We start from the raw sequence: 27,981 nt of genomic DNA on the forward strand, positions 1-27,981 counted from the left end.
TCTGTTTTGACATTTTAATGATTTATTTGCATTATTAATGCTGCTTATCAGTTTGATATCTTGCTAAACATTTTCTAGTAAGTTGCATAATACATTACTATGTTTGTGTTGTACTGGATTGGGATTCTCACCCACACTAATGCACACATTAGGTGAGAATCACTCGGGTATACATGAGATGATAATGGCTTCTTTGGGGCTGCAGGTGGCCTGTTTGCTGAAAGTGTGTGCATTTGAGAATAACTGATGTTTTAGTTTGCACTCTGTGTGTCCTTGTCTTTCAGCAACATCCGTCTGGTCCAATGAGACGCAAGTACAGCTCCTGTTCGACGATCTTCCTGGATGACAGCACCGTCAGCCAACCCAACCTCAAATACACCATCAAATGGTACTCGAATCCTCCGTCTAACAGTTATTGAGCTGTGCATGATTGGTATATCTAACGCCCTGTTTACATCTGTTTTGGTCTGTGTGTCTTTTGTCCACTTTCAACCACTTCTGTCCTGATTTCTTCAAGGGGAGGGTCTATGGGAGGGTAAATCCTTGGGCTTTTTCGGATATTTCGATCTAATGGACGAAATAAGCTCGTGAAATTTACATATGAACGCGCCTGGAGACGACGGAAAAACATACGGAGAGCAGCAGCTTTAGTTTCTTCTCTGACCATGTCGAACGCTGTGAATGCGAATGGTGAGAGAACATTGTGCTTGGTATGTTTTTCGTCTTCAAACCAAACTTGGATCTTCAAAGTTTAAATCTCGTCTGGCTAGTGCACTTCCCATTATGTTTACGCATTAAGTCAGTATGCGGAGAGCTGACGGTCTTTTGTGGCGGTTCGAACACATTCGACCACATGAGCGTTTACACTACGAAAGCAATCCGGTCGAATGCGTTTCCGACTACCTCTGGAAGTGGTTGAAAGTGGGCAAGCTCAAAACGTTTTAGACCCCGTTTACCCCTGTATTTAGCGTCACCCATTTGTGATCTGATCGACAAAAACACATCTTAATTTCAGGTGTAAACTGGGTCTAAATGAGCTGAAACGGTTTAAAAAAATTCCTTTGAGGATGTTGAAAGAGAATTTTGAAAGAAAAACCTTTGGAAATTGGGCTTAACAACTTTTTAGGTTGTATTGTTGTTAAATAATAACCATTGGTGTAATGAGTGAGTTTGACATCTGAGCTGATTCAATAAGGATGTGAGTTGTCTGACTGATTCAAACCAGTGACTCCTCTTTTTGATTCCATATATTTTGCCTTTATAATTAATGGATTTAATTGGTTTAGGTATGCACCATTTAAAGTTCTGATCAATAATAAGCCAATAATTAATTTCATTTTATGGCTAATAACCTATAATGGCTGCTACAAATTCTATACTGACTGAATTAAAAAAGATATAAAACAAAAATCTAAAATCAATGATACATTATCATGTATAGTATCAAACATTTGCTAAATATTACATTTAACAGTGTTATTAAATTATTGTTTTTAACTACTTAAACTTAACTAAATGAGTGATGGGTGACAAATGAATACAAAAAATAGTGCAAATGAACATGCACAATTACATATCAAATATCGGACAATGTATATACAAAATTAACCCAAAAATATTGTGATAATTGATATGGGATGATATATGCATTTACTAAGAAATTTGTTTTTCGTATTCGAGGCCTCTTGGGCATAGTAGTGTTATGAGCAATTTACACGTATCATACATACTGTAGTGTTTTCCGATTGTACTAATTCGCTAGTCAGTTCTACTGGTTCATTAAAAGAATAGCATATTCTTTATGTGCACATTGTGCAGTTAGCAAGGACGTATTATAGCAGCACAATTCACTGATAACACTACAGCTTCACAGAAATGCTTCTGGTCCCATTTAGATTGAATTTAATGTTGCATCTTGTCGTTGATTACTACATTATATCAACTTCTCTCTATTGTTTCTTCTGTTTGCAGTGTCTCCCTCGCAATATACTACCATATAAAGAACAGGTATGATTTTCATTCCTCTCATCAGATCAGGTGCTGTTACAATGAGCGCTCAGGGAAAGATGTGTGTGTTTGAGTGACTACACACGGCAGTATGAATGGCACTGCAGGAAAACTGTGCTTTTGTGTGGTGTGGTGAAGTCCAGCAGTGTGTGTCGCGCTTCACAAAGACAGGCTGGAGTTTCTTAAATGGGTTTAGACTCAGGGATCCAAATACTCTCAGCCACATGTGTTGCAATGCTCTGTGGGTGAAGGAAAGATTGATTACCTTCCCTTCTGAAAGTTTCGTAGTTGTTTGTGTATTTGTGTGTGTGTGTGTGTGTGTGTGTGTGTGTGTGTGTGACTTTTTCAATGGACCGATTGTATAACTTTTATTTGATTGGCTCACATCAGCGAGGTTCAGGCCACTGTTAAAACAAGTCTTTGTTGCCTAACTCCAGTTTTGTAATATAATATAATATAATATGATATAATATAATATAATATAATATAATATAATATAATATAATATAATATAATATAATATAATATAATATAATATAATATAATATAATATAATATAATATAATATAATATAAAAGACTGGATGTTTTTTTTTAAAGTTTGCTGAATTAAACAAAAGTATCTCTATCTATCTATCCATCCATCCATCCATCTACACCTGACAATATACTTTATATCTCTTTCTTTTCTGTTCTGTGTCTTTGTCTGTTACTCTGACTTTGTGCCTATCTTTCTCTCAAATCCTTAATACCACATAAACCCTTAATGCTTTATAACCTTCAAACTTTAAGGCTACAGAGCTGTTGAAATGTAACTTTGACATGGTTTGAAATGGTTTTGGAAACATTGAAAATGTATCATGACAGACTTTCCTTTCTAGTTCTTTAATGCATTATATGGATAAATCTTAGACAACAAGGCCAATTCTTCCCTAATCTAATTTCATTAACCCTTCTCCTTACAGAAATGTGGACGGGCGAATGCTGTTAGACATTTTTGATGAAAAACTTCATCCACTTACAGTAAGTGTTTAGTTTCTGCAGCTCATTTATAAGCTGTTTAATTACATCCCGCATGTCCTAAAACGTCCTCTTCCCACAGAAACTGGAGGTGCCGTCAGACTACGAGAAGCACGACCCGGAACAGAAACAGATCTACCGATTCGTCCGTACGCTCTTCAGTGCCGCCCAGCTCACAGCTGAGTGTGCCGTAGTTACTCTGGTGAGTGATAGGTCATGTGACTTAATACTGGCCCAATGAAAGTTCCCCTTTGTCTTTTTGGATTGGCTGGTAGCACAAGTTAAAATAGGGTTTACTGTAAGTGAAGTGGATTTACCATCACTCAAGTGAAAATTGTTGTCATATTTACTGCTTTATTAGCTGGTGCTAAGCCCAGCAGCTGTCTGTGTGTGACTGTTCATCCTTCTTTTGAAGGCTCATCCCTTCTCACTTTCCCAACCAAATACTTGTACGAGGTGTCATTAAAGCATTTCTAGACATGCAAGAGGCTGTGAATGGTTGAGATGGGCTTAATTATAGAGGCTGTAGTGTGTTTAATAGGGTTATAATCTATGCTTATGGTCCAATGGCTCAGATGGTTCCCATCGACTGTTCATAGACCATCTGTTGTGTATATAATATTTACAAAAATGGCAAGCATGTTCTTAAACCTGTAAGCTGCGATCTGATTTGCTAGCTTGATGCAATTTAATCCGTTTGTTACTTCTAGATGGCTGGAATTTTTTTTTTTTTTTTTTTAAATGTCCCTGTGCTTATTTCGGTATTGTCTGTAGAACCTTTCTTGTAGACTATTGTCATTATTATTGTAGTACCATTTATTTCAGATGTGCTCGTCCCTAAACATCTCATTAAACAAAGCTAACTGTGGTTAATCACTTTCCATATCAGTTAGCTTGTTCTTGGCCAGGGAAAAAACGTAATACTTTAGTCAAAAGTCTGAGACTAATAATAAGGGCTGTTTTTATGAGTGTAGCTTCAGCGTAGCTATTATGTGTGAGATTGAGATTTGCGTCTGAGTTAGACCCGGAATCTGTGAATTGACAGACTTCTCAGATAGACAGACAGATTGTTTGTGACTTTGTTGCTAAATGTGGATTGAGACAGACTGAGCCTGTTCCTTGACCTGCAGGGGCCAACAGGTGCAGAGATGCTGGTGGAATCTGATTGGCTGTTGCTGCTCCTTCAGTTATTGAAAGGAAACTTTGAGTCACTGCATACTGTGATCTTCATGGCAAGCTGTATGACACTATACAATTAAAGATATTAAGCTGAAATATTTTTTTTAAAAATACATTTTGATTAAAAATTAGAATTGTCAACCGTGGCAACAAAATAAAATAAACTAAATTTGGATAAATGGACAAAATTAAAGTATTAAAATTACTAAAACTGAAATAAAAATAAACTATAGCTGAATAAAAAAATAAAAAAAATACTAAAACTTGAATTAAAATTGAAGCTAATTTAAAATATTAAAATACACTATAATAATATATAAATAATGCGTGCAAAAAACCCTGCCGGGGCAGCTTTATTGTAATTCATGTTAATTAATTTAATGTTTATGACTCCACTGTTTTTGACTCTTAATGTTTATGACTCAACTGAATAAAAACTCAATTATGTTTTAATAGCTCTACCCAGGTTAGTGTTTTTTCTGGAAGGGGCTGAGTCTGACTGATGTTGATGATTATGAATGAATCAATTATGAATTAAGTTGTTGATTTGTGAATGGTAGTAGGTGTGTAGTTTGCTGGCACTACCTAAAGTTCATCTTGAGTTGCGTACAGGAGGCTAGCTATATATACAAACATGTTTTCATAAGCACATATTTTGCACACAGTTGCCCACGGGTGAGCTGGAGCCCCGCAATGCAGTGGAACCAATTAAACGTGTGATTCTGTCTGACACTTTCTACAAACAAAATTGGCTTCTTATTAGATAGCTTTCCCACTGTGGGCAAATTAATATTATTTGACATTGCTGTCCCCCATTGAGTGTGTATGTGAGCGTTAGTGCTTCTACGTCTCTTTTCTAACTCTATACATCATGCGCTTTTCATTTCATAAGGGCGTCTTTGTTCGCCTACATCCGTCAGCAGTGTTTCTGAATGCTAAAGACGCCCATGGCTGCAGCATACTGCCATACGCAAGGTCAACAGAACACAACAGACTTACAATTCAACCACTCAATAAGCAATGTTTATAACTGTCTTTTCGAAGTACACAAAGGAAGATTATTGGTGTTAATAAGGCAACCATCACTATTGCTAGTGCTCATACTTGGCCCCTAAACATAGCAATAGACTTTGACTTGTAACATCCTACAGACACAAACAAATACCTCGAAGCATGTGACATTGTTAAAGTAGTCAGACCTTTTAGCTTGGCTACATGCTAAAAATACTTTTGTAACAACATAGCAGCACCTGGGAAACCACCCAAAATACTCTAGCATTGTGGCTGTGACTTCTACACTCATTTTTATTTATAAATAAGCAAAAAACTTGTTTGCTCTAGATTTATCTGTAATTTTTCAGAAAGGCTAGATGCTTTCAATAGCCTTAAAAACAGTAATGAGGGCTCAGTATAATCCACTTGTCTAGTTCTATTCATATTTACAAATAAATACATGTTTCAAAGATACAGTGTCATTTGGCCTTATTTAAATGCAATCTTGCATCACTTTGAGCCCCAGTGAGCTTTCACAGGTGACCATGTCAAGGAAAAAACTACATTGGTGGTGGAGAAAAACCATGTTTCTTTATAATATTTCAGAGTGGCAGCATGTATAACTAAAACAGCAGTGGGCCTGACACAGATCCTTGTGGCACTCCATAGTTTACCAGTTTCAGAACTGCTAGTAAACAAACAAATTGGTAATGGTCAGATAAGGAGGCTCTAAACCAGCTTAATGCCTGTCCTTGATTACCAGTGTACATTTCTAATCTATGTAAGAATATGCCATGATATATAGTGTCAAAAGCAGCCCTAAGATCTAGAACTAGGAGTGAAATGCAGTCTTAGTCATATGCTAGAGGCAAAGTCATTTTTAATTCTGAATGTTGTCTCTGTGCAATGATGACATAACTGAAGTTCTTCAGAATCATTATATTTACATGGTACATGTTAGTGTCGTAGTATAACTGAATGGTATTCGGTCTGCAGCTTGTTACCAGTGAGGCATCAGGTGTTTGTGTTTGTCTTTCGACATACGTGCTCCCTGACCCGTCTGTCAGTCTTGCAGTAATCGCATATTTGTAGTGACGCTGTAATAACCTTGCTCCATAAACAGAAACGCAAGGGTCTGACACCAGAATCTAAAAACAAACATTGCTTTCTTCTTTACTGCTGATTTAATTGCCAAGCTGCTTTACTTTGATTTTGAATAATGCCCATTAATCAATTCTAATTTATTTTAAACCTAATTATGAGAATTTCTCTGGAATAAACTTAATGAAGCACTTCCTCTCTCTCTTTTTTTTTTTCCTCAGGTTTATCTGGAGAGATTATTAACATATGCAGAGATTGATATCTGTCCTGCTAACTGGAAGAGGATCGTTTTGGGTGCCATCCTGTTGGCGTCAAAGGTGTGGGATGATCAGGCCGTATGGAATGTTGACTACTGCCAGATCCTCAAAGACATCACCGTGGAAGACATGTGAGTGTTTTTTTTTTTTAATGGCAGACTTTCAGTGCCAGAAGAAAAATCTAAAATCAAATGTAATAATACTTAAAGGGTTAGTTCACCCAAAAATGAAAATTCTGTCAGTAATTACTCACCCTCATGTTGTTCCAACCCCGTAAGAGCCAACCCCCCCGTTCATCTTCGGAACACAAATTAAGATATTTTTGATTAAATCTGAGAGCTGGCTCACTCCTCCATAGGCTTCTAAGGGACTGAAACTTGCTGGCCCAGAAAATGTAATAAAGACATCGTTAATATAGTCCAAGTGACTCCAGTGGCTCAATCTTAAGTTTATAAAGCGACGAGAATACTTTTTGTGCGCAAAAAAAAAAAAAAAAATAACAACTTTATTCCACTTTTCATTTCCTTCTCTCTGGGCCTTGAGTCTTTTCACGTAGTGTTTAAGCGTAGCGCTTCTGTGTTGCACGTCACCACGTATCACACATGACCAGCGTCGGCCAATAGTGAGCCTACGTGGTGACGTGCAACACAGAAGCGCTACGCTTAAACACTACGTGAAAAGACTCGAGGCCCAGAGAGAAGGAAATGAAAAGTGGATTAAAGTCGTTATTTTTAAGTCGTTCATTCATTCATTTCATTTAAGATTGAGCCACTGGAGTCACTTGGACTATATTAACGATGTCTTTAATACATTTTCTGGGCCAGCAAGTTTCAGTCCCTTATATGGAGGAGTGAGCCAGCTCTCAGATTTAATCAAAAATATCTTAATTTGTGTTCCGAAGATGAACGGGGGGGTTGGCTCTTACGGGGTTGGAACAACATGAGGGTGAGTAATTACTGACAAATTTTTCATTTTTGGGTGAACTAACCCTTTAAATATTGTGGAACAACAATTAGATACTACATTCGTTTTTGATCCATCCACATATCGCTTAAAAATTCTGAATGGAATGGCAAGATGTGCATAAAACCTTCAAATTTCACATAAACAAAGCATGCACTGAATTGAGGCAGATCATTTTTTATCCGATAAGAAGACGTGCATAAACTATGATAGAAACACATTTACCGAATAAATTCCTTTGCACGCATGACTTTGTCCCAACATATCGTATAATTGGAGAACTGAACTAACCAGCAGACCAAATTCAAATTGCACACCACCTCAATTGTTGTTTTATTCATTCTGAAATGTTTGAGCCAAAGTCTGCCATCAAAATGATTTGGCTCTCAGAACAGTCACACAAGATTGCATTCACAAACATCAGGCATCCGCCTCCAAATGCTAGATAACACAGTAGTGTTTGTCATTGCTTTTCGCCTGCATGCTCTGAGGTGCAAGTAGTTTATTATGTTGGAAAAAAACTGCTACAATGGCTTTTGCAACTTTTGATGGAAACATAGCTATTGATGCTTATAAGATATGACTTTTTAGCATCTGAAGAATTAAGGTGCCATATATAATGTCCCTGAAGGCAGCGTAACAAGAAATTGACCTGACAAATAAAAAGAAATACTTGACACTTTCAGCATGTTGTCACATCTGTCCTTTCAACTCCTGCTGAGTACACAGTTATTTTAAAGACCGTCCTGACTATAAATTCAGTGACGGAGGCTGTTATATTGTCCTCAAAGCATACCACAAACAGCAGAGGACCAGAGAGTGTGGGTTTGTCAGTGTTTGTTATCTTTTTTTTTTGTCAGAAGCATCACTGTTGGCTATATTTAGTTGGTCGGTTGGAATAATTATGTGGTTGGTAGGAAATAAGTTTTTGCTAGTGCTGTGAAATTTGGGGATGTATAAAGGAAGATTTTTTAATATGAATGAATGATCAGGACTGGTTGTTTCTTGTCAGAATTGAGGTTTTAAAATGAAAAGACATTGATTTTCATTGAAAGATGCTTTTCTTGAATAGCTAGACTGTCAAGACTTCCGCCCACTGACAAATGTCAAAAGGAACATTCACAAAGCTAATTATCTTTGCTTTCTTTCTCTCCCACCAGGAACGAGTTGGAGCGGCAGTTTCTGGAGCTGCTGCAGTTCAATATTAACGTTCCATCGAGCGTCTACGCCAAGTACTATTTTGACTTGCGTTCACTTTCCGAGGCGAACAACCTCAACTTTCCCCTGGAGCCTCTCAGCAGAGACAAGGCCCAGAAACTGGAGGTGAGGGGGTCAATACCACTTCAGATTACTAACACACATTATATAGCTCATGATATTTAACTAAGACTGTCATTTAAGAGCACATTCACATCCCAGTGTGCTACGGTTTCTATGTTATCAAAGAAAGTTCAATATCTTTGGCAGATTGTTAAATTGAATATTCCAGCAAGTTCTAAGAAATATGGCAGTGAAACTTAAAAGCTTGCTTTGTTACAACTCTCAAAAAGAAGGAATATGGTGACATGTTGTATTGGTCCATTGGTTCAGTAGCAGCAGGGCTGAGTAATTACCTCGCCTGAATCCCCATGTGTGTCTTTTCCCAGCGTTCAGCCTCAATGCTGCCCAATTACACTCCTGACAAGACCAGGCCTATAATGATGTTAGTTCAGTTGCTTGTGTGTGTGGTTGCTTTTGGTGGTGTACTAGCCTATCTAGAGTCAGTGGTCTGTGGGTGGACAGCTCAATCAGTCAGTCAGTGGTTTGTGATCCAGCTCTTTCACGAGGACCAGCCCCCCCCCCACTTCCATACTGCACTGGCCCTCTTTATACACTCCCACACACAATCAGCTGCCATCTCAATATTGAAACTTTTCTGGCTTATTCTTGGAGGTGTTTGTACTTGGAAATTTGGTTTGTGCATCCGAAAGTACAGGTTTGGCCAATACTTTTGTGACACTTTCACTTGTATAAAATGTACATCTTGCTAATTCTGTTTCTACTCAATGTCATTGTCATCTCTCATAATTCAGCAGATACTAATAACAATGTAGATAATTTAGAAAGAAAAAGGGCCTAGAACAGAACCCTGGGGAACAACTTGAGTAAGGGAAGCTTTGGGTAGTTTGTTCTACCGAATAGAAATACTGTATTGAATAGAATCATGTACAGATATATACACTATAATTATACTTTTAAACTGTTGCCTATTTCCATTCAGACCCAGTTCAGGGAAAGTCTTCAGTTAGTCCAGTTCCACAGTTATGAAAAATAGTTTTCTGGGCCTAAGTCAAAGAAATGTAGAAACGCTTTAACAGTAATTTACATGCTTAAATGTTATTTTTTCCTAATATGATCAGTGTTATTAAATGGAAGTAATTAAAGGTGTATTTGTAGCTGAGAAAAGGCAATACCATGGGCTCATTAAAATCCCAGAGAGTGAAAATGCAAATGTAGAAATTGTTGAAAAGTTCATAGACTGAAATACACTATCATTAAAATGTTTATGAAGATTTTTTTTAAGAAATAGTTTTATAAAATAAAATTAAACGAAACAAACTATATTGGAAAAAGTGACAGTTAACACTAGAACTACCATGGCAGTCATTTTGACCGTTTTGAATTTTATATCTGCAATAACTTTGTTGAAAAAATAAATAAAATCCTGCTGGTACCTGACTTTTCCTAAAAGTGTCTGTATTTTCAGTTAAAATGTTTTTCATATAAATTACACATAAGGCAAAAAAAAAAAAACTAATTAACATATTTACCTATTTCGGCCATAGACGGTCAAATTAACCGCACTGAATTTCGCGGTATTATTATACATATACCAATGTACACAACAATAAAATGTGGTAAAAAATACACAAAACATATTCCACAACAAATCATTTAAATATAATGATATTCAGAACAGAACAAGAATGAAAAAATAACTATAAACAAGCCAAAATGAAATAGGCTACTTTCAAGGGAAAGTGAAAGTAAGCGGCGCTGGGCTCACCTAACTCTCTAATTAGAATCCAAATGTTTCAACATTTGCGATGTATTTGGATGGTAAACTATTCTTTATTATAGGCTTTGCACTTCACTCACGTTCCAATATCAACGGAAAAAAATCATCCTCTTCACATGCGCAAAATGGTACGAATTGTAGGCTACTACTGACTATAGGCTATATAAACAGAGCAGTGGAATTTTTTGGAATGTTAGGTTGATTATTTTATTATTATATTTTATTATGGCTATATAATGAACAGGCTGCGATGTCAAGATTGCAATGCTGGAATATGGTGTGTGTGTGTAAGGCGCGGGCGCGATCGAACAGTGCATGAAAACATGCTATAGGCCTTACTCCGTCATTTTGTTCAGAACATCTACGGATATTATTATTTATATATGTATAATTAAACTTGTTTAAATGTACAGTTTGGTGTTGTTTTGTTTTTAAAAGATATCCTAATACAATAAATGCATTAATCTCTCAATTGGATATTTATCATTAAAGATATAGAGTTTGGAATCTAGCGGTCAAAATGACCGCTTGCGGCAGTTCTAGTAGTTATGGAATTCTGGCACTTCTAGTGTTAAGAGGTTTTAAATGTTTTTTTTTTTTTTTTTACATTTTAAAATGTTATAAGAAAGTTGTTCTTTTGAACTTTCTATTCATTAAAGAATCGCGAAAAATGCGTCACGGTTTCCACCAAAAAATATAAAGCATTGATAATAATCAGAAATGTTTCTTGAGCGGCAAATCATCATATTAGAATGGTTTCTGAAGGGAATGCTGCTGAAAATTCAACTTTGATCACAGGAATAAATTAAATTGTGTCTATCTCCCCTTCTCATGTTTCTCACAGGCGATCTCCAGGCTTTGTGACGACAAATATAAAGACTTGAGAAAAGGAGCCAAGAAGCGCTCAGTGAGTGCAGATAACCTGACAGTGGTCAGATGGTCCCCGGCCATCATATCCTAATATCGGTGGACGTTGGGGACTTTCACGAGAGACTGAGAAAAAGAAACTGTCAGAAGAAGCGTTCTCTAAGAGGACACATACATGCTTCGTACCTCCACAAGACTCTTGAGCCTTTCTCCCTGCTGGTCGTATGGCTGCTGTATATACGAGACACCCACACAAAGATCACTTTCCAACCTGTGGCTTAGAGGAGAGAGAGAGAGAGAGGAGGATATATAAACGAGGGAGAAAGATGCCCAATGACTGGAACAGCATTCCAACAGCTCTGTGTCATACGTGTTTGCCATTCTAGGTGAGGAAGTGTTCGCACCATGATCTTGTCTGGTTAGAAAAGTTTCACCCGGATGTGTCGTATCAAGATGGCCAAAATCAACCACTTCTCAAGATATCATTCCTAAAAGTATTTTTTTTCTGTGAGCTGATCACACTATTAAATAACCACTGTAGTTATACATACTGTTATTTAACATTTTGTTTAAGATTTATTTTAATTAAATTAAAAGCATCCTCAATGACGGTTTATAAATCAGAAATTAGTCTTTAATAATGCACATTAATGGTCAAATATAAAATTTGGATATCTCTGTTTAGTCTGATTATTTTATTTATTTTTTTAATTACATTTTTTTTTTTTTTATCCTTTTTCCAGTTTGTAATACTTGATCAAGGCAGTTTGTGTCATTTTGTCTTAATGGAAGTTGGCTTTGTATTTACAAAAGGAGAGTGTTGTGCGTTTCCATGGGACTTTCCTTTTGAAGCGGAAATTACAATAATTGGATGTCATGAAAAAATATGTTTCAATTGAAAATGTACTATGTCAAAATAGATTGAAATTGGATGTTTTAATACTGTAATCAAAGTTTTTTTTTCTTTCTACAAAGCCAACAATGACGTTCCATGACCTTGTATAACCTTCACATTCTTATTATCTTTATACCCGTCTCACCCTTCGCTTCAACAAATGATGGATATACACATGCTGTGTCAGTCATTTCCAAATTCTCAAAGCAATACATGCTCTGTGCTCTATTGTATACAAAACCTGCTAGAAAGATTTTTGAAAGGTTCTTTGGTTCCTTTTGCTTACAATTGATGTCTTGAAGTCCAAAAACATGCTATTAAAGGTGAGGCTAATAGTACCACTGCGATACAAATGTTTGGACAGATTGCAGTGTTTTATTTGTCAATTACAATGCGTCAAACCAGAGAGTGAATTGAATTTGTGAAGAAGAGGAATTCCTGCTGTATCCACTGCCATCACCTGTGGTGCCTGCGTTCAGCGGGAATATAGCCTTAGATATACAATATCAAAATTAGCCATGCTATCTTCCATTCTCATTAAGACATCAAAATTAGTTTTTGGCAAAAGAAGTTAGTTTGTTTTGAAATGGGTTCTTCAAAAGATCAGCAAGTGTTGAATTACGCTATCAGATGTGTGTGATAATGATTCGTTATATATAATGTCATCCGTCTGCTAAGAGAGACTGAGACATATTCATCTGTGAGACTTCCAAAAATATCTTTTGTATATTGTACATACTTAAACCTACTTAAAGAAATTTAATTATGATCTTGAGATATTTATATGTGACCAGTATTTAGTTTTCTTAATTCCTATTCAATTCTGGTCAGTGATGGATACGAATTTGAAAAAAATAAATCTGTTGGTTGTTTTGTCAGGAATAAGTCAATCTTCTGGGATCTGACACAGTTTCGAAGCGCTGTTATTGAGTTGTTTTTCTTTATTCTGTCCTCAATTGAATGTCCAGTTGAGTTAAACCTTTTTTTATGCACCACAGAAAGTGGTAAAGCAATTTCCCAAGGTTATGTTGACATGAATGTAACTTTTCATTATAGCAGCAATGATAAAAGAAAGCAATTTTCCGTACGTCTTGCTACAGATGACATCAAAATGGCCATTATTTCCAAGCAGTGTGTGTTTATTCTTACATTGATTATAATCTAGATTTTGTTTTTTTTGTATTTTATTTCCAATGCCCAAAAAAGTCTTAACAACTTTACTTTAATAGTTTAATCTAATATAATCTGCACAATTTGTGTCTTTGTATACAATACAGTGAGTCGGCTATGTGATGTTAACACATCAAACTGGACATACGAAGGTTATACATTGTTTGCAAAATCAAAAGACAAAATAGGAAATTATATTTTGCATGAAGACAATTAAGCCTTTTATATGTACCTTACAATTATAAGGTATACATATATATATGTATATATATATATATGTATATATATATATGTATACACATAAGGTAATTGCAACTTTTTATCTCACAATTGTGAGTTTCTGAGAAAAAAGTCATAATACAAACTCTTGTGAAGGAAAAAAAAAAAAATCGGAATTCCGAGACAAACTCGGAATTGCAAGGAATAGTCCATTCTGAGGGTTTTTTTCTAGCAAATTTGAGTTTATATTTCACAATTCTGACTTTATTTCTCGCAGTTGTGAGATACAAACCTAGAATTGCGAGAAGTCGCCATAAACAAGTTTCCATACGAATTAACATTTTTTGGGGGGAAATGTGGTTAATAGGCTTAATTATCTTATTCATACAATATATCATTTTTAATTTCTTTTGATTTTGAAGTGAAATATAACCCAGACATGTTCTTGACTGTTTCGTGAGATTCAGCACTCGTGTCTTGTTACGTTTAGCACATCTCGTGACAAGCATTCTGGACAAAGCGTGAAACTAAGACAGTGAACACAGATGTTTGTTTTGGTTGATTTCCTAAAGATGAAGGATGTTCTTCTCAAGGAAGTTCTTCTCTGTTCTTTGTAAATGGCGGCGCTTTAGACTCCCTCTGCACATTTTAAGAGTGTTGGAAATGGTTTAAAGTCTGGGAAACCATTCAAGGAAAGTGTCTTTGGGAAGGAAAACAGAATCATAAATCGAAAGACTGATTAAAAGCATTCGAAGATTGTATTATTCTATTTATTTTCTGTGAGCATGCGAGGAAGCAGCCCAGCGTTGGATCTGAAGAAGGTGTTGTAAACTGGAGGCGAGTGGCGTGTTTTAGCCGTGTGCACTGAACTCTACCTCTGCAGAGTTTTTTGATTCTTATTTAATACCTCTCTCTTGATCTTTCCATCTGTCTCTCTGTAATCCTTCTCGTTTTAATTGCAATTTCTAGGAAATTACAAATTCAGATCTTTCAGAACATTTATACTATAAATGGTTTCCTGTGAAAATAAGAAAACTGCTGTAGTTGTGAGTTTTAATTTTATATTCAGTCACTGGTTGTATGCCTGTTCTCATGAATAATACATTGTTGTTGTCATTTGTTTCGGTTCCAAAGGTCAAACCCTTCCTCTGTATCTGTTTTCATTGTGCCAAAGGCTGAATCCTATCTCCTATGTATGATCTTAGTTCATTCTAATTTCTGTTTAACTAAGTGAACCCAGGCGCCTGCGGTCGTATCCGCCCAGGAGCTGGAGGCTACAATGGTTGCATGCAGTTTCTTTGTTTCTTGGACTATGATTTTAACTGATGCTCCCAGTTCAGAAGCAATGTTTAGAAACCGCCACAAGAATAAACTTTTAAAGTTGCAATAAAACTGATTTGATGTGTTTTCATTGAGCCTGTTTGCATTATGCAGGATTAGGGACTATATTATATATACAATATATTGGGAATGAATATTTTTCAGGGTAGATTTTTTTTTTTTTTTTTTTTTTATGTACATTTCTGCACAGACAAAATCTTGGCTAAAAAGTCAATAAACATTCAAATTGAAAAAAAGTAACGTCGACATTTGGTGCAAAATAATAGCCTTTTTTATTGCAAATTATTATTATTTTTTTATTGTAGATCTGATTTCTACAAAGCCCCTGCTTCCAAAAAAAAAAAAAAAAAAAAAAATAGTCCAGAGTGCTCTGATATATAGGCCATATAACCCAGTGCGTTGTGATTGGCCAATCACCTCAAGCGTTTGTCGGAAATGTAACGCCCCTTATAACCGCAAGCTTCAGCTTCCAAGGCTTCAAAAGCAATGGTAAACACAAACGGTTAATAATGTCATCAGTTTTACCATATCAGGGCCCATGTCAGATTCTGAAAATGCAGATGATCAAGCAGATCGATTGGAACCAGCTCGGCAATTCCTGATTTCATCCGTTTTTAGAAGGATAAATGAAGGGGTTTTCCTTTCGCATCAAAACGCACAGCATCTCCACAACATGGTGACGACATTACAATTCACTGAAGCCTTGTATTCTTTCATATGCCTTTAGGTGGGCATTGTGCTAATATTTCACACTGTGACGTAGACGTTTGCGGAAATAATAGAGCCTATGGGCTTCGATAGGGCATTTTAGGCAGGTCTGGATCAGTGTTCTGTAAAAATAAATCCCGTTTGTGGGACAATGTGAGCTTTGTAACTTTGCAAATCATGCACAAACAGATCATAAAGGAAAAGGAAACCATTAAAAAGCATCATACTGCCTCTTTAACAGAGGTACCATATAGAAATCAAAGTGTTTTATTATTATTATTATTCAATAAATAATCTGAATAAAATACAGTTTGTCGCTTTAAAAAATGGAATGTTGGAGCTATAAAGCCTATTCGATACAATTTCCCTAGAAACCAGTCATATAGCCATCAATTGCATTAACTGAATTATATGAAATAAATAGTTCAATGTCCAAAAATAATGCATAAGCTATAATAGAGGCAGGTCATTCTGTACTTAGCATATGGTCTATTCATTTCCATCCTAAGTCTTCGGCTTTGCACCTCTAAATGTGTCCCTGGTGAACGACACCATTGCTAGTTGCCTTAAAATGGACCTTTATAGCAGAGCTGGCCAGCTAATCCAATTACAGAGATACAGAGGCTAGAAAGAAGAAACTATTGAAATATTTAAGGCTGTATTAACAGTCATCTGTTCTGAATTGTCAATCACCGCAAATGTGGAAAATGTATTCGTGTGTTGAAAAGAACAAATTTGGTTAGACTTGCAAATGCTGAATGATTTGCATTGTCTTTTCCATGCAGGCATAAAATTAAACTGTTGTTCGCCTACTCACTTTTCAAACAGGATGCAATTTGCTGTACTCCTAGTGTAATTAATCTTATAAACACATTCCAAAAAAAGAAATAAGCTCCCTACGTGATTCCCCAAGACAGATTAATAATAATATTTAAGCAGAACCCAAGAACGTACGATGCAAAACAGCCTTTAATAAACTTGTTAATGAATAACATTATACATAAACTAACAGACTTAGGTCCACTACAACTTCCCTCAATGCCTCCAAAAAAAAAAAAAAATGTTTTACAGTAAGTGTTCATTAGCACCTGCCAGTATATAATTTGTGTATCTATAAGTCTCCATTCATTAGAACGCAAGTCCTTCAAAAGCTCTGTCTATGTCCCACATTCAGAGGTCATTTAGAGAGGTCTAAAAGCTTAGAGAGATTCCATCAAGATCTACTATGATCCCAAGGCATCCAGTCATGTCAAACACCTCAAGGACAGAGCTAAAGAGGGGCTTCTTTTTAATAACGTATAATAACCTAGCGCATCGCTAACAGAAGCCAACCAAAAGGGACCTCATAGCTTTCAGATTAAAAGTTTTCAAATTAAATTGGTAACACTTTAGTTTGATAGTCTCTTTTGAACATTATGTTGCTTTGCAACTACATGCATGTCAACTTATTCTAACACTAACCCTACCAGTGTACTACTACTCAACTAACACTCTAATGAGAGTTAGTAGACGTGTAGGTGCAGCGTCACATATAGTCAACAGAACGTGTTAAATGGACCATCAAAATATAGCGAAACCAACCCAACAAATCTCAACACCCAACAAAACCCTTACAGTTGTAAATGCCCTTATTATCTTAATATCAAACAAATGCACCAAAAATAAAACTCATGTCGACACAAAAAGTCTTTCCTAAGGATTATGCCACTCAAGACCCTCTATGACCTGGCATTGAAATACTTTCCATCACACATGAGGATTTAATACGGGTTATTTGATGCCTGATGCAGCTAGTTATTCTCCTGTAAGGACAAACAGAGCCCAAATATCACAGCAAGGCCTGCGTGCCGACATGCCTTTGGTGGGTAAGAATAGCCCCACAATGGAGCTCACATCTCTCGTCTTCTGTTGTCTGAGAACAGTTGTTGTCAGGACGGAGGAAGAGGTGAGATAGGAAGCCAAGTTGGTGGTTACTCGTGAGTCTTGCCGTTGCGGATTACACCAGACCTGGTACAAAAGGACCTGAACAGGATATTGAGTGCTTGTAAATGGGGTTTATTTTTAATGCCTGCCTGGACTGAGTTTAATACAGTCTGTAAAACTCGTTTTCTTATGTGGAATCAAGTGGGCTGTGCTTTGACCAGCGAGATCTTCTGTGCTATACTCTTGGGGTTTGGAGGCCTAAATCTGCTGGCATGGCTAAACTGGCTGCATCAGGCATGATATTCATAACACTGAACCACAACGTCACCCTCACAGGTATGCGTACACTTTTACTATTTTAAAACCCATTTATACAGAAGCTCCAGGAGGTACTTGTGCATTTAAACCACACCAACAATGTCTGAATGTTATTGTATTTGATTTAAAAAACCACCATTCATTTTAAAGATAGCAAATTTTTACATGCACATAAGTTTGTTAGATTTTAAATGATAAAACAATAGATATACTGTTTGAAGATAATGAAGATAAGGACACTTGCTGGTTGTCAAACATTAGTGGGTGTTGGTAATAAATGTGATAAACTATACCTGACTTCATCCATTGAGAATCATCTTGACACCAGTTCCTTCATTTTAAAAACAGCTAATTTGTTGGCAAATGCCACATGTTTATTTATTTATTTTGTATCTCATGCAATGATATGATACTGTCCAAATACTTTTTGGGGCCATTGTATCATTGTTTAGTATTTACAGAGTTTTGACAGTTTATGCATAATGTAAAACAAAGATGAAGCAGCACTTAATTTTGCAGTCCTGTTACCCATGTACATACGATGCAGTTATTATAGTTATACCTGGGTAATTACTAGCAACTGACCCTGAACCTACCCCTAAACCTAACTTTTGATCCATGTAGTTTCCTTATATTACCAGAACTGTAAGTGTGCTTACTGTAAAATAAAGTGCAACACAAAATGATTTACTTGTATAAATCTTCTCTAAAATGTCTGTACATCCAAAATAATATCCACTGAATATCAAGCACAAAATTGATTTGATCCTGCCAGTGTTCTGCTATATATTCTCTAAAACAATGGAGGCATATCTTATACATTGACATTAAAACAATACTGAACTTTCATTTGTCAAAAGAATACCTGGCTAGTTTATTTGTTCAATTGAACAACATTAAGTCAATTTCCAGACCAATTTGAAAAGGAACATTATAGTTTATTTCAGAATAAGATCTGTATCAACTTGATGCTCTCTTTCTTTCCTTAGGGAAAGCATGGCTCATCTTGGTGGTATTCCTAAGGATCCCTGTCTTGCTGTTTGCTGGTTATCCCCTCTACCAGGATGAGCAGGAGCGATTTGTGTGTAACACCATTCAGCCTGGTTGTGCCAATGTGTGCTATGACATGTTTGCCCCTCTTTCCCTTTTCCGATTCTGGCTGGTGCAGCTCACCACCCTGTGCCTCCCCTACATGATGTTTGTCATCTATGTGATCCACAAAGTAAGTTCTAGCATAGCTGCTGATAGCAGAACTTCTGAGTCCCTAAAAGCAGACTATCAAGAATCGTTCGGCAAAGCATCTCTTTGCAAGACCGTTGTGAAGGCTGAGAAGGGGCGAGTGCAGTACTTCACAGGAGCCTACATCTTGCATCTGTTGCTTCGGATACTTGTAGAAGCTGGATTTGGAGCTGGCCATTATTACTTGTTTGGCTTCCACATCCCCAGACGCTTCATGTGTCAGCAGACACCCTGCACAACCATAGTGGACTGCTACATCTCTAGACCCACTGAGAAAACCATCCTGCTGAACTTCATGTTGGGGACAGCTGCTTTGTCCTTGCTGCTAAACACGTGCGACTTTATCTGTGCCATCAAGCGCTCCGTGAGGCAAAAAGGCAAAAGAAAGATGCTGGTGGAGAAGATGTACGCAGAGGAGCAGTACTACCTGTCAGAGAATGGGAATCAAGGTGCGGATGTCAGCATCCCGCCAAATCAAGACGTGAAGGGACCGGGAGGGTTCCGCAAAAGAGGGACCAGAAACTCGAGTGGCGATGAAGCTGCTTCTGTGCTTTTGGAGGACGACACTCCACCACCCGTACCTCTTGGAGGAATGTCTGCAATTTCTGGAATGCCTGGTTCCAACAACAATGATGATAGCAGCAGCTATCAACCCACCCAAGAAGAGGGGATGGTAAGAGAGGGCAGTGAAGTGGCACTGTACCCCACTGAGCCTTTGGGAAGTCCTAAAACCATCCGAGTTAGCAAACACAGTCGTCTTAAACCTCCGCCCCCTCCACGAAGGGACAAACTAGCTGCTCAAGGAGCAATTGATGTCTCGGGAGCAACCGCGGTGTGTACCAGAAGAGTAGGGCAATATACTCTGGTAGAAATGACTAATGGTGAAGACATACCGACTTGCAGTGGAGATGGCCAAGAGAAGAGGTCAGAGTGGGTTTGAATGTTACTCCAGAAGACTATCCATATGAATTTTGCTACTGGCATTTTTAGCATGTATTCTCATACATAGTAAGTTCTGAAGTGGCATTTCAAACGCACGTGAGTTGCAAAGAAAAGTTGTTTGGAACTTGACTGGAATAGATTGCACGGTGAAATGCGAGGTATTATTAGAAGACGTCAGATTTGGATCAACTACGCCTATCCGCATCCACCTGCCTCTCTTATGTTTGTGTTAGCTCTTTCTTTCACCAAGCAGACGTGCCTTGACCCTGCTACCATCCGGGGACAGCTAAGGCCGTTCTAAAAACAGACCAGGTGAACCACCCAAGATCTGCGAGGATGAAAAGCTAAGACTGACATTATTTGTGTTTCAACTGGGGTGGCCACCAAAAGAGAACAACCCTGAGGGTACGAAGGTGCTACTTGCTTTAAACGGCCTCCAAAATCCTCTAGCCTGCAAAATCTCAGGGACTGTCAAGTCTCAATCAACAGCACCCCATTATAAAGCAATTACTGCCCAGACTGCTTTTGTATTTATGGAGGTAGCTTGTAACACTATTTCAAGGACCTGCTGGACTTTGGTTTGGAGCTTTAGAACAAACACTTAAAATAGAGCTCCATAATCTGGTGTAACACGAGAGCAAGACAATGCACACATTTCAGACTCTCAGAAGCTAGCCGCAACATGCAAACGATTGGACATGTTAGCTTTGGACAGTCACCTAGACCGCAGCCCTTCTGTCCTCACAGTGTTAGTCATGTGTCTTATTAAACACACCAGAGACCTGTCTATTTATGATGTTTCCTTATACACCACTGATGCTGCTAGGCATTATAGACTGCTTCAAAAGTAGACTCAGGGAATAAATCAAATGTATAAATGAACTGCTTGCTGTATCCATAGGCCTATTGTAACAAGCTAAAACTACACTGTAACATTATAAAATAGTATTTACCTTTTACAGCAAATTATTGCATTACATTATCAACAGGGGAAGGTGAAGGTCTATAACAATTCTGTAATATGTCCAGCATGTAAACTCACATCCTTGAGGCTTTTTTAAAAACTTTTGTTGTTGTGGTTGTTGCAATTTGCCAATTCTCTGCATTTTTTAAATATGATGTGTGAGAATTGCCCTCTAATGGCTGTTATCATATTGTCACCGCATTAATGCATTGTATTGCACAACGTGTTTTTTTTTTTTTTTTTTTTCAAAGAGAAAAAATTAAGGTTGTTTTTGGAGTTTGTTCTTGATATGACATTCAAGCTGAAATCTTGTCCTAAATTGGTTTGAAACCAAGGAACTTGACTGTCACCCATGTGTGCAGCTTCCACTGTTACTGCTCGCACTGAGACTTACTGCCCTCTGCTGGCAGGAGTTGGTAATGCACATCTAAAATGGGCGTTATCTAGCGCCCCGGAAGTTGTCTTTAATTGGTCAGGTAAGGCTGTGTTAAATCAAGGAAATTTAACACACATAATGTTACGAAAGAACACCACAGAAACAGTGTAATCACCATTTGAAAATCTCAGAGTAAAACTGGGAGTTGATACTGAAATATGATACAGTTTTGCCAGATGAGCAGATGATCTATGTATCATCTTTTTATTCTTTTAATTCATTTTATAACTGCACCATATATCTCTTTTAATTTATTTTAAAACTGTTTTAATTTTCCTTGCTTTTATTTTGTGATTATTTTAATCCCTTTATAAAGCACTTTGAATTGCAATAGTGTATGAAATGTGCTATAAATAATACTTTTATTGTTTTAACTTTTCCATGTGGATTATCAATTAAATCTCTATTAAAGATTTTAAGACTCATTATTCAGGTATAAATTACCTTATATTCAGACATCTGCAGTGGCAGCGCGTAGACGGCGTCGTCACGTGTTATCTGTTACTTTTCTCAGCGCTATAGAGTAAAGACCAATCACGGTCGTTTCCGGTTTCTCGATGACTGTTTTACTTTTATTGATTGATTTCATAGAAAATTGTATTTACACGTCACATAAAAATCTTTGCATTCACATTTTAAAGATCTTATTTGGTTTAAAAATGTCACCAATTTGGTATAAAGCGGCCTGAGACTGAAATTCTGAGGATTAGAGTTTCTGAGCGCGAACGCTTCTACTTGAGGGAAAGTAGGCAAGATTTGCCTCTTAATGGTTTAATTCTGTCTGTAAAGCGAACTGTTAACACATACTACAAATGGTTGTAGTCTCATGGCTTTATTATCATAATACCCATGAACTCGCCACAATAAATTAAAAGTAAATAATGATTGTGAGGACAAGGCCCTACTATAGGCATAGGCCTTCTTTAATATAACTTTTCAACACTTTCTCATAGTTAACTTTTTATGTTCTGTCAGCGATACATTTACATTGAAATAATGGATGATCAGAACATTTGATTAATTCATTTATCGGTAGCCTAAAAGTTAACGCAAAACATTTCCACACTTTTCACAAAGAAAACACACAATGCACTTAATGTTCGCTTATTGCTTTCGGATGTGTAGAAATTTACATATCTTTACCACTTACAGCCTCGAACTATCTGTGTGTAACTTAAGAAATCATCTGATAATGTGTAGTGACACTATTTAAGACGATAAAATCTTGCAAATTAAAGCAATTAAATCATTTTCTCACCATAAAGTTGTTCCAAACCTGTATACATTTCTTTTTTCTTCTGAACACACACAAAATAAATTTGAAAGAATGTTGGTAATCAAACAGTTGCTGGTCCCCATTTAATTCTAGTAGGAAAAAAAATGCTACGGAAGTCAGTGGGACTCGCAGCAACTGTCTGGTTACCAACATTCTTAAAAATACCTTATGTGTTCAGCAGAAGAAAGAAATGCATACAGGTTTGGAACAACTTTGTGAGTAAATGATGACAATTGTCATTTTTGGGTGAACTATCCCTTTAAGCTTGGCATTTTTGTGTGATTCTTCACGTTGGCCGCTAGGTGGAGACACATTACATCAAAATAAGTAGTCATTGTTGTCAGAAGATTCATAGGAATGCACTCTGTTTTTCAAATATTGTACTTTGCTTTCTAACCATATCTTATTTTTTTTATGAAGGACAACTTTACACCGGTTTCCACAATTTCTTACCTTCTCGGTTTGAAGTATCACAAATGCAACAAAAAGTTTGTTTTGTATGTGTAAAGGTAAAGATGGAAATACCACATCAAGTTTTTAAATGATGTGAACAGAAATGAGTAAAAGAACTCCCGGTTTCATAGACCAGGCTTAAGTTAGTCCCAGACTGAATTGCATGTTTGAGCTGTTTTAACTGAAAACATATCTTAAGCCATTGTTTTGTCTCAACATTTTTTTTATATACATGTTTATCAAAGCTACTTAAATGTCCTAATTGAACTAAGGCCTAATCCTGGCTTAATCTAAGCCCTGTCTGTGAAACCAGGCCCTTATGTCTGAGCTAAACACTCCTTGAAAAGTATCACTATTTACTGACTTTCATAAAGGCCATAGATCTTTGCATTAGAGTCTAATTGAGTAAATGATTTATCATAAGCGCTCTGGTTTCCTTGGAGTTAGGCTGAGTATGAAATGAGTTAGAGAAGTTGATTAAACCCGCTTTTACATTTGCTAAAAATACAGAGAAATAAAACACTCCAAGTTACATTATATAAAATGACTCAAAACTAACCATTTCATTTTACAACACTTTCTGTGTCATTCTTTGTCTAAGAAACTCTCCACAAAAAGAGTCTGTGGATTACGCAAGGGACCACCTGTAGGTTTCCATTCACCGTCCCTGTGAGTCGAGCTACCATTAATACCACAGCTGAAGTTCAAAAAAGACGTTTTGATAGTGTTAAATAAAATTAAACTGTCACAGGTTCTCTCAAACAAAACATGGCTGGGGCCCCGAGCTTCAAATCATTTCTATAACGTCGATCAAAGGACAACGGTCTCAAATTAGACATGAAAAAACTTGGCGCATCAGTCTAAAGGTTCTATCTACATGGCACCTTTATTCTAGACTTTAAAAGAAAGATCAAAGTTTGCCCAGATGAAAAGGCCCGGTTTCCTGCATTTAAACCCCGGTCCCCCGGCCCTCTTTTAGTAAATTAAGTAGCAAGCATCACGTGAAGGGTTCAACAATTACGGAGATTCTCCAGCACAAGGCCCTTGTCTCTAATTAGGCCTCAGATAGCTAAAAGAGTTCCTCCACAAAAGCATCTTCAATGGGAATGACCACAAAAGCAGCAGAGATGCGGCGCACTCGTTAATCCAGAAATACAGATTCCTCAAAAAGTTTTTATTGTCAAAATAAAAGTCATATTTGCTTTTCATGTGGCATCTACACTATATACAAATGTACAATAAATTTATAAATCTTCTTTTATACATCATTTACAAGTTTGTATAAATACATTTCGCATTAAAAAAAACAAAACAAAACAAAGAAAAAAACAACCCGTATATAATAACAATAACAACAATAACAATTGGGCACTAAGACATTAAGGCTTATTTAAACCATCTTTGAATGTTCAGACAATTTAAAACTTGTCTTACAACAACGTGTAAAAGTACACTCAAAAAAATATTAAGCCTTTTTTTTCCAAGATTTTCATTTCAATTCATAGTAAGATTCCATCGAATTGAACATATTATTCATATTATGAAGTAAGAATTTTAAATGAGTAAAAAAAAACTAGAGCTTAGTCATATTTGATTTATTTAATTTGTGAATACATATCACATAAACTAGCCTAAATGTTCCGTTAAGAATTATACTTTAGTATAAATGTTTTTTAAGCTCTAGTTTCTACTCATTTAAAATTCTTACTTTACAATGTGAATAACGTGCAAGGAATATTACAATTGGATGGAATTTTACTATTGTAAATCTGGAAAAAAAAAAGAGTGTGAAGGAGACAAATGCTGCAAGTTGGGGACGTGTGTTACTCCACTAGGAACAATAATGCCCAAATTCTCCTTAAGAATGACTGATTGCATGTCATGTCCATATCAATAGAATGGAATTAGCGAAACGCAATTGTTTCTGCATTGTTTCGACCAGTTCTTCAGCTAATAGAAACCATCAACAAGTTCATTTGTATGCAAATGACTGAAAGGCTAAGAGACCCCCCAAACAATTAATAGGGTTTTCTTGTTTCAGACCTGGGACAAAGGCATCTGTTTGGGGCACGACACTGAGCTGGCGGTACCGGACCTCCACGTTAATCCCGTGCTGACGTCACTGTACATGGAGCCACCGGAGCCCTTACTGCCCCAGCAGCAGCGCGTGCAGAAACTCCTCCAGGACTCCAGGGTCTTCCCGGACCAGGTCCAAACTCCAGAGGTGATGCCCACCAGAAGGCACATAAAGTATTTGAGCATGAAGACGGCATAGTCCGGCCTCTTTATCTCCTGCTCTAACAAACACGAGCAGTTATGTGTGATCTCCCAACTCTGTCTGTTGTGCTGCTCGTAGAAGTAACACGCCACGATGATGGTGGCGGGAACCGTGTAGAGCACCGTGAAGATCCCGATTCGGATCATCAGCTTCTCCAGTTTGTCGGTTTTAGTGCCACCTTGCTTAATGACACTTCTGATTCTAAAGAGCGACACAAATCCAGCCAAAAGAAACATGGTGCCGATGAACAGGTAGATCACTAGCGGCGCCAACACGAAGCCCCGCAGGTTGTCCAAGTTCTGGTTGCCCACATAGCAGATCCCTGCAACCGGGTCGCCGTCCACCGAGCTCAGCGCGAGCACGGCGATGGACTTCATGGACGGGATGAGCCAAGCGGCCAGGTGGAAGTACTGAGAGTACCCCGCGATGGCCTCGTTGCCCCACTTCATGCCCGCTGCGAGAAACCAGGTGAGCGAGAGGATGACCCACCATATCGAGCTGGCCATCCCGAAGAAATAAATCAGCAAAAACACAACGGTGCACAGCGCGGGGCCGGTGGTTTCGTAGTGAATGTGCTCCACGTCATACTCCCGGTTACAGGCCACTTTCTCGTGCCCGGCGATCAATCGCACAATGTAACCGATCGACACAAACATGTAACACGCCGAAAGGAAGATAATCGGGCGCTCGGGGTATTTAAACCGCTCCATGTCGATCAGGAAGGTAGCGACGGTGGCGAAGGTGGATATGAAGCATAACACCGACCAAAGTCCGATCCAGAAGGCCGTGAAAGTCCGCTCGTCCTGGGTGAAATACGGGTTGTGGCAGGGCATGGCGCAGTTGGGGATCTGACCCGTCTTGACGCGGTTGTACAGCGGGTGTCGGTCGCTGTTCACCGCCACCATCGGCGCGCGGCACTGGCAGCCCGGCTCGCAGGGTTTAGTCGCTTTGGGTCCGACGCCAGCGCGTCCGCTTTTCTTTTTGTGCGGGTTAAAGGCTTTGCTCGGGTAGTTGGTGGGTTTGGACAGCACCGGCGACACTGTGGTGGAGTCGTTTCGGTTATAGTCCATGCACAGCGTGTCTGGCGCGCCCTGCACCGGCAGCGAATCGCACCTCATCCGATCCGGCCAAGGGAAGCCGTACTGCCGCATGAGCGGGGCGCAGCCAGCCTTCGCTCGCTCGCATACGCTCCGGCACGGCGGCAGGGGTTTCTTATAGTCCTCCAGGCATATGGGGGTGTACATGCTGCACAGGAAGAACTTGAGATCCGGGGAGCACTGGATCTCCACCAGAGGCCAGAACTGGTGCACCTCCAAGCCGGCTTCATCCTGCGTGTCGTGGTTGAACTGGTTGGGCATGTAGGTGTAGTTGTAGCCGATGCCCTTGCACAGAGGAACGGCTATCTCCTGACAGGTGATCTCCTTGGCCGTGGTGCCGCTCGACCGGGGCAGCAGAGCAAGCGCGAGGAACAGGTAAATCCCCAACAGGTAGCACTCCATCCTTTCCCCCCCTGTCAACACAAGCAACGCAGCGCTGGAAATAGTTGAGTTCAGATCTTGCAGAGCAGACCCATCTCCGCTTCACTTGTTTGGCACGGAGTTGCGGTTGGGTTGCATACCGAGAATAAATAGCCGCGGGCAAAATGGCTGAGAGAATAAATGCAAGCGCTTCGGATTTCCTCTCCTTATTCCTTCTCCGGCGATTTGTAAAAATAATAATAAAAATAATAATAATAAAGCCGCGTTTCGATGTTCAAAACTTCTCTGTTAACAAGAAAACTCCCGGTGTAAACGCGTTTTCTTCATTCGTGGTGTCCACGAGAGCCTTTCTCATACAAATCAGTGCTGTCGAGCAGGACGCGCTGAGTATAAAAGACAGCCGGATAGACACGCCCCCCTCGCGACACTCACCAATCACAGAGCCGCAGGGGCGGGCTGCCCTGACCTGTCAATCAAGTTCGCTCAAGGTGTACAATTGCAGAACGCTGTTTTTGAAATACAAATTAGACCAAATACAAGTTTATGACTAAAGGAGGCGCAGATCACACCTGAATCAAATTAACAATTGTATTGAAAGTTATCGTTTGTATTGAATCCCATATGTTATTTGATGTCTTTGTATGTTTACTAGCCTTGTGCAGCCTATTATAACGTGTTTTAGATGTTCTTTGTTGTGTTAAAATTAGAAAATTTCTGAAAGATATTAGGCTATTATTCAATTATTATTATTGTTGCTTTTACCCTTTTTTATAACAAATAGATGCATAGAAAATGAATGCTTTTATGAACATTGAGATTTAAAATAAATTCATACATATATATATATATATACACACAGGAAAATATTGTTGGTTTAACTTAAAGTAACCAACCTGT

At 38.0% G+C, this 27,981-nt stretch overlaps 3 protein-coding genes across 4 annotated transcripts in view; 2 read left to right on the top strand and 1 right to left on the bottom strand.

Moving 5' to 3' along the window:
- Window positions 1-13,241, top strand: part of ccny (cyclin Y) — a 59,261-nt gene extending 46,020 nt beyond the window's left edge. For both annotated transcript variants that reach the window (XM_081352388.1, XM_081352387.1), the window contains 7 exons: window positions 285-388; window positions 1,972-2,007; window positions 2,972-3,029; window positions 3,109-3,228; window positions 6,521-6,687; window positions 8,680-8,842; window positions 11,422-13,241. In XM_081352388.1, coding sequence (XP_081208514.1) covers window positions 285-388; window positions 1,972-2,007; window positions 2,972-3,029; window positions 3,109-3,228; window positions 6,521-6,687; window positions 8,680-8,842; window positions 11,422-11,538 — 765 coding nt within the window. In that variant the 3' untranslated portion in view covers window positions 11,539-13,241. The remainder of the gene's footprint in view (window positions 1-284; window positions 389-1,971; window positions 2,008-2,971; window positions 3,030-3,108; window positions 3,229-6,520; window positions 6,688-8,679; window positions 8,843-11,421) is intronic.
- Window positions 13,242-17,972: 4,731 nt separating this feature from the next.
- On the top strand, window positions 17,973-20,197 carry gjd4 (gap junction protein delta 4; the record flags this gene model as incomplete). The annotated part of the gene is made up of 2 exons (XM_081352459.1): window positions 17,973-18,036; window positions 19,008-20,197. The coding sequence occupies 2 exons, from the start codon at window positions 17,973-17,975 to the stop codon at window positions 20,195-20,197; spliced, it is 1,254 nt and encodes a 417-aa protein (XP_081208585.1).
- A 4,284-nt stretch (window positions 20,198-24,481) lies between these two features.
- On the bottom strand, window positions 24,482-27,430 carry fzd8a (frizzled class receptor 8a). Its single transcript, XM_081352743.1, has one exon. The coding sequence runs from the start codon at window positions 27,103-27,105 to the stop codon at window positions 25,366-25,368; it is 1,740 nt and encodes a 579-aa protein (XP_081208869.1). The 5' UTR covers window positions 27,106-27,430; the 3' UTR covers window positions 24,482-25,365.
- Between the last annotated feature and the right edge of the window lie 551 nt (window positions 27,431-27,981).

Source organism: Scardinius erythrophthalmus, assembly GCF_964197995.2.
Source record: "Scardinius erythrophthalmus genome assembly, chromosome: 22".
Taxonomy (NCBI): domain Eukaryota; kingdom Metazoa; phylum Chordata; class Actinopteri; order Cypriniformes; family Leuciscidae; genus Scardinius; species Scardinius erythrophthalmus.